The 7,451-nt window shown below is 40.0% G+C and overlaps 1 protein-coding gene across 1 annotated transcript; it reads right to left on the bottom strand.

Moving 5' to 3' along the window:
* Nucleotides 1-618: 618 nt before the first annotated feature.
* LOC112075407 (cytotoxic T-lymphocyte protein 4-like) lies at nt 619-6,326 on the bottom strand. Its single transcript, XM_024142411.2, has 4 exons — nt 5,843-6,326; nt 5,231-5,593; nt 4,497-4,633; nt 619-2,772 (listed from the first exon to the last, which is right to left on the bottom strand). The coding sequence occupies exons 1-4, from the start codon at nt 5,898-5,900 to the stop codon at nt 2,686-2,688; spliced, it is 645 nt and encodes a 214-aa protein (XP_023998179.1). The 5' UTR covers nt 5,901-6,326; the 3' UTR covers nt 619-2,685.
* Between the last annotated feature and the right edge of the window lie 1,125 nt (nt 6,327-7,451).

The following is a 7,451-nucleotide window of genomic DNA, read 5'->3' as shown; positions in this document are numbered from 1 at the left end:
GGGCCGGTACCGGGTTACCTTCAGACTAGTCCTGTGGGGCCGGTACCGGGTTACCTTCAGACTAGTCCCGGGTGGCTTTTTGGGGGTTGTAGAGCAAAACGGAGAACCCCATCGTGTTCGTGAGAGTCTAATCTTTCCATAAAGTGGACATAGTTTGTAGGCCAAACCACTTTCCACCGTAGAAGTGGAAGGCCGACATAAGCGATTGTGTTTTTTTTCAGTTTACAATTTTAAATGACAAAATAAAGAAAAATGGCATGGACAAAATGATTGGCACCCCGGAGCTAGTACTTGGTTGCACAGTCCATGGCCAAGATAACTGCCGACAAATGCTTGTAGCCATCAATGAGCTGGCTGCACCTTTCTACTGGCAATTCGGCCGACTCTTCAGCAGCAAACTGCTCTAATTATTCAACGTTTTAAAGATGCACTCTAACAACTGCTGTTTTCACATCTCGTGGAAGGTTATGGATGTGATACGGATCTGGACTCAACGCGGGCCACTCCAGAACACATCTCGTGGAAGGTTATGGATGTGATACGGATCTGGACTCAACGCGGGCCACTCCAGAACACATCTCATCGAAGGTTATGATACCGATCTGGACTCAACGCGGGCCACTCCAGAACAGTCTAACGTTTCTTCTTGAATCATTCCAGGGTGCTTTTAAGTTTTCACATTTTATTAGTCATATGTACAATATACGGATGCTACACATCGTCCAACTAAATGCTTACATGCAGGTTCCTTCTGGACAACAGCAATAAGAACTGATACAAGATAGGAATACGACCACAAAGTAAGTGTCTCAGTAGAATAGAATAAACATTTTAGCATCAGTATAATACAGGAAGGCACAATTTATAGTCCAATATTTACACATGTTTTGGGGAAGGGGGGCAAATGTATAAATTGAGCAGTATAATAATAGTCAAATTTATTTAACCCTTAAATGAATGAGAGGGTTGTCACTAGTTAACCCAGCCACAATAGTCTTAAACCCCGGCAGGTAGCGGCAGGTAGCCTAGTGGTTAGAGCGTTGGGCCGGTAACTGAAAAGTTGCTAGATCAAATCCCTGAGCTGACAAGGTAAAAATCTGTCATTCTGCTCCTGAACAAGGCAGTTAACCCACTGTTCCCCGGTAGGCCGTCATTGTAAATAAGAATTTGTTCTTAACCGACTTGCCTAGTTAATTAAAAAGCTTATATCTTCTTAAAATGCAAAACCTTACCTTAACCACACCTTGTGATTAACCCTAACCTTATATATAGAGTTATTCCAACGCCGATCCTCTGATTACATTTTTTTTTTAAATTTTGCCTTTATTTAACTTGGCAAATCAGTTAAGAACAAATTCTTATTTTCAATGACGGCCGAGGAACAGTGGGTTAACTGCCTTGTTCAGGGGCAGAACAACAGATTTTTACCTTGTCAGCTCAGGGATTCGATCTTGCAACCTTCCGGTTACTAGGCTACCTGCCGCCCCATGATAATACAGAGACCCTGTTTCTAGAGATGTCACAATAATATAAACATTTATTTAACATTATAAGAAATCCTATTGACTAAGACAGAAATGAATCATGAAAAGTTTTCAAACCATTGATCACATTCTAAATCACATTTTAAATTTCATTCTAAATCACATTTTAAATCTCATTCTAAATCACATTTTAAATCTCATTCTAAATCACATTTTAAATCTCATTCTAAATCACATTCTAAATCTCATTCTAAATCACATTCTAAATCTCATTCTAAATCTCATTCTAAATCACATTTTAAATCACATTCTAAATCTCATTCTAAATCTCATTCTAAATCTCTAACCTGTAGGACACTTACAGCTAGAATCCTTAAAGGTCCAACGCAGACATTTTTATCAAATTATTTCTCGGTAACAGTTAAGTACCTTACTGTGATTTGTTTCAATTAAAACTGTCAAAAAGAAACAAATATAGCTTCTTAGCTAAGAACAATTTCTCAAGCAAGAATTTTGCTAAGACTGTCTGGGAGTGGTCTGAGTGGGGAGGGGGAAACTGAAAACTGGCTGGTCATAGAGGTTTGGAATTGGTTTATTAACTATAGTTTAAAAATATATATAAACGCAACATGCAACAATTTCATCGTTAAATATACATGTTTTTTTTATCAACGATTTTACTGCGTTACAGTTCATATCAGGAAATCAGTCCGAAATTAATTTGTTAGGCCCTAATCTATGGATTTCACATGACTGTCCAGGGGTGCAGCCAAGGGTGGGCCTGGGAAGACATAGGCCCACCCACTGGGGAGCCAGGCCCAGCCAATCAGGAAGTCCTGGGCTGGCATGGTTACATGTGGTCTGCGGTTGTGAGGCCGGTTGGACGTACTGCCAAATTCTCTAAAATGACGTTGGAGGCGGCTTATGGTAGAGAAATTAACGTTACATTCTCTGGCAACAGCTCTGGTGGACAATCCTGCAGTAACCATGCCAACTGCTGCTCCCTCAACTTGAGACATCTGTGGCATTGTGTTGTGTGACAAAACTGCACATTTTAGTGGCCTTTTATTGTCCCCAGCACAAGGTGCACCTGTGTAATGATCATGTTGTATGTATGTATTTATATGTGTATGTATGTATATATATTTGCAAAACAATATATGGGGAATTGGAGGTGATGCAGACAATTGATGAACATTCTTCATTGGAAGTTTCCATAACCAAATCTTCCGTCATTCTGTGAAATCATCGGTGTTATTCCTCCAAACCTTCTTTTCCTCTGTAGAACCTAGACGGTAAATAGGTCAAAATGTATTATTATATCTATTACAGGTTTTCTCAAGTATTTTTTTAACAATGTTGTCGATTTTTCAAAACCAGATTCTACAAGACACAGAACTCTGTTGCAAAACACTAAATGCCTTTTCAAAAAATGTAGTTACCTTCTCAAAACACAAATACATGAATCTAAACTATATTACACCGTCAAAATTGCTAATACATTCATCAAAAGAACACGATTGTCTGCTAAAAGATTAACGCAAACATACTTCCTACTGGGCACACACTGGTTGAATCAACATTGCTTCCCATGTCATTTCAATGAAATGACCGTTGAACCATGCTGTGGGCGGCAGGTAGCCTAGTGGTTAGAGCTTTGGGCCAGTAACCGAAAGGTTGCTAGATCGAATCCCCGAGCTGACAAGGTAAAAACTGTTGTTCTGCCCCTGAACAAGGCAGTTCCTTGGCTGTCATTGTAAATAAGAATTGGTTCTTGCCTAGGCTTTCGGTTACTGGCCACTAGGCTACCTGCCGCCCGCAGCATAGTAATGGCTGCATCACATTATGGGTATGCTTGTAATCGTTAAGGACTGGGGAGTTTTTCAGGATAAAAAAAAGAAAACGTAATGGAGCAAAATCCCCGAGGAAAATCTGGAAGTCTGCTTTGATGAAAGGTAAAATATGGAGAGTGGTACTCAGAAATATTTTGGATTTGCCCCAAACATAGCACGTTATATTCAGGATTCAGGACAAAAAGTGAATTGCTTTGCCACATTCTTTGCAGTATTACTTTAGAGCCTTGTTGCAAACAGGATGCTTGTTTTGGAATATTTTGTATTCTTTACATGCTTCCTTCTTTTCACTCTGTCATTTAGGTTAGTTACAGAGTAACTACAATGTTGTTGATCCATCCTCAGTTGTCTCATATCACAGCTATTAAACACTAACTGTTTGAAAGTCACCATTGGCCTCATGGTGAAATCCCTGAGCAGTTTCCTTACTCTCCGGCAACTGAGTTAGGAAGGATGCCTGTATCTTTGTAGTGACTGGGTGTATTGATACACCATCCAAAGTGTAATTAATAACTTCACCATGCTCAAAGGGATATTCAAAGTCTGCAATATTTTTTTTTTACCCATCTACCAATAGGTGCCCTTCTTTGCGAGGAATTGGAAAACCTCACTGGTCTTTGTGGTTGAATCTGTGTTTGAAATTCACTACTCAACTGAGGGACCTTACAGATAATTGTATGTGTGGTGTAAAGAGATGTTAAACACTATTATTGCACACAGAGTGAATCCATGCAACTTATTATGTGACTTGTTAAGCAAATGTTCACTCCTGAACRTATTTAGTCTTGCCATAAAAAAAAAGGGGTTGAATACTTATTGACTCAATACATTTCGGCTTTACATTTTTATGTAAAAATGTCTAAAAACACAATTCCACTTCGACATTATGGGGTATTGTGTGTAGGCCAGTGACAAAACATCTACACTTAGTCCATTTTAAATTCAGGCTGTAACAACAGAAATGAGGAAAAAGTTAAAGGGTGTGAATAGTTTCTGAAGGCTCTGTACTCGGTGGAGAAAACTATAAAAGAACATAACAGTAGTGCCTCTCAACCAAAATAACTTTTGTTATTAGGTTAATGTTGGTCATGAATTTGAAAAATACAAGACATGTACAGTATCATCCATGTTAAAGCAGAGGGTGTTTGTAATGCCTTACCTGGTAAAGAAGAAAAGCGATAACAGAGATGACCATTAGTATGCTGGCTGCGACCAGTCCTGCTAGAGCTAGTCTGACTGATGTTTCTCCCATATCACTTCTTCTCTGGGCCTCTGGCAAGGAGCAGCCTGGTTCCTCTATAGAAGGTCACACATATAGACAGTTTCATTACTGTAGCCCTTTCCTGCAGTCAATGACCAAAAGCGCCCTCTTTGGCCTCATGGGTGGAATGTTATTCATATTTATCATAATTAATAATGTTGGGGTTTTTTTAATGCTGAAAATCTGGTGTTTCTACATCAAACGGTTTTGTTGTATTTCAGTCTTCTGTGATGTATATAAAGTGTAATATTGGGATGCAAACTCCAAATGTAATACATTTTAACTCTGTATCTGACATAGTACAGGTGTCCTCTTTTTGTTACACCCATAACCATGTGTGTGAGGTGTATACGCTTGTTTCAAGGTAGATTTGTTTAAGACAACCAGGAAACACTCTGTGTTATCCTGAAATAACCCACTGTAGTATAAGGTTATTCAGTATAAGCATAAGGAATTCAGAGATTAAACAAATCTTTTTCTTTCACTGAATCCCAACATAAAATAAAACACCTGTAACTAGAATTTTCCCCCAAATCTCCCATCAACTTCAAAGTCCATGTTACAGCTTCATACACAGTCAGTTATTCACCTCAGAATGTATTATCTCATTGTACATTAGTATACAGACTTACCTGGTATGTAGAGGAGAGTACCATTTCCAAACGTCCTGAGGTATGGCGGAGGGTACATCACCTCTATGCCACAGTAGTACAGGTCAGTGTCGTTACCCCGGAGACCAGAAATAGTCAGGTTCACCCTGCCTGGCCCTAACTGGCCCCGACAACGCACCTCCCTCACTCCCTCCACCTGGAAGGATGTCTGGTTGTGGGTGAAGAAGGTGGTGCACACCTCCTGCTTCTCCTCCCTGTACATCCCCTGGTACAGAGTGACCCMTAGCTCCTCCGGTTCATGTCTCCCTGTGTGGTGGTAGGAGCAGAACAGCTCCACCTCACCACGAAAACCGACCACACGGTACGGCTGGGTGACCTTCAGCGCTGGGGAGAGAGAGTGGGAGAGAGGTGGATAGAGAGAGAAAGAGAGGTAGAGAGCAGCAGAAAGAGGGAGAGAGAGAGAGAGAGAGGGGAAAGGTCAGATTCACTCACTGCTGTTGCTGAGCTTGTATCCTATACAGCTCCACATCATCCAGAAGTAAGGGTCACAACAATACAACTAACAACTAACTCTGCATTGGCTAAATCTAGTCCTTAAAGAAATGTCTTGTATCATATTTAAAAGGAACTCACCATTCCACACTGGGAGGTAAAGACCGAGACAGAGAAATATCAACGGGCTGAGACTCATGARGACAAGAAGAAATGTACCTCTAAAATAATCTTGTCAGACTTTTATATAACCAAGTGTTTCGGAAAGAGTTTGAGATCGTGCTCTGATACATACGCCATAAAAAGCCCATATGTCCCTCAGTACCAGTAATCCCAAACCACCCAGTCAAGTAGCCGATACAATTCATTATTCTGATCAAATAAGTTCCAATAACAACGGAAAATATGCAAAGTGAATATAAAGAGAGAGAGAGAGAAAAAAAAACGCCCTGAGTACAACAATGAAATGATTAGTCATAATGAAAATGCTGATTTGTGAGATTTTACCCTTTTCTGACGTCATCAGTGACATTGTTGATTGGAACATATTTGGTGCCACAGTGATAACACTCAAAACCAATGATGGACCTGAGGAACGATCGGGGTTACATCTCCTATCATGGTAGATGTTGAAGAGACGCCACAACACTACATAAAGAGAGACATCCAACACACTACATAAGAGAGACAACACAACACACATAAGAGAACCACACCCACAACACTACATAAAGAGGACACCACAACACTACATAAAGAAGAGACACCACAACACTACATAAAGAGAGACACCACACCACTACATATAGAGAGACCACCACAACACTACATAAAGAGACCACAACACTACATAAAGAGACCACAACACTACATAAAGAGAGACACCACAACACTACATAAAGAGAGACACCACACACCTACATAACAGAGAGAACACAACACTACATAAAAGAGACACCACAAACTACATAAGGAGAGACACACAACACTACATAAAGAGAGACACCACAACACTACAATAAAGAGAGACACCACTACATAAAGAAGAGACACCACAACACTACATAAAAGAGAGACAACACACACTACATAAAGAGAGACACCACAACACTACATAAAGAGAGACAACACAACACTACATAAAGAGAGACCACAACACTAACATAAAGAGAGACAACACAACACTACATAGAGAGAAGACACCACACACTACATAAGGAGGACACCACAACACTACATAAAGAGAGACAACAACAACACTACATAAAGAGACCCCAACACTACATAAAGAGACCACAACACTAACATAAAGAGAGACACCCACAACACTACATAAAGAGAGACACACCACAACACTACATAAAGAGAGACACCCACAACACTACATAGAGAGAGACACCACAACACTACATAAAGAGAGACACTACATAAAGAGAGACACCACAACATACATAAAGAGAGACACTACATAAAGAGAGACACCACAACACTACATAAAGAGAGACACACAACACTACATAAGAGAGACAACACAACACTACATAGAGAGACCACAACACTACATAAAGAGAGACACCACAACACTACATAAAGAGAGACACACAACACTACATAAAGAGAGACACCACAACACTACATAAAGAGAGACACCACACACTACATAAAGAGAGACAACACAACACTACATAGAGAGAGACACCACAACACTACATAAAGAGAGACAATACATAAAGAGAGACACACAACACTA

The sequence above is a fragment of the Salvelinus sp. IW2-2015 genome, unplaced genomic scaffold (genome assembly GCF_002910315.2).
Source record: "Salvelinus sp. IW2-2015 unplaced genomic scaffold, ASM291031v2 Un_scaffold3141, whole genome shotgun sequence".
NCBI classification, from domain to species: domain Eukaryota; kingdom Metazoa; phylum Chordata; class Actinopteri; order Salmoniformes; family Salmonidae; genus Salvelinus; species Salvelinus sp. IW2-2015.
Note: the sequence above shows the minus strand (reverse complement) of the source record. Positions and strands in the feature narration are given on the sequence as shown.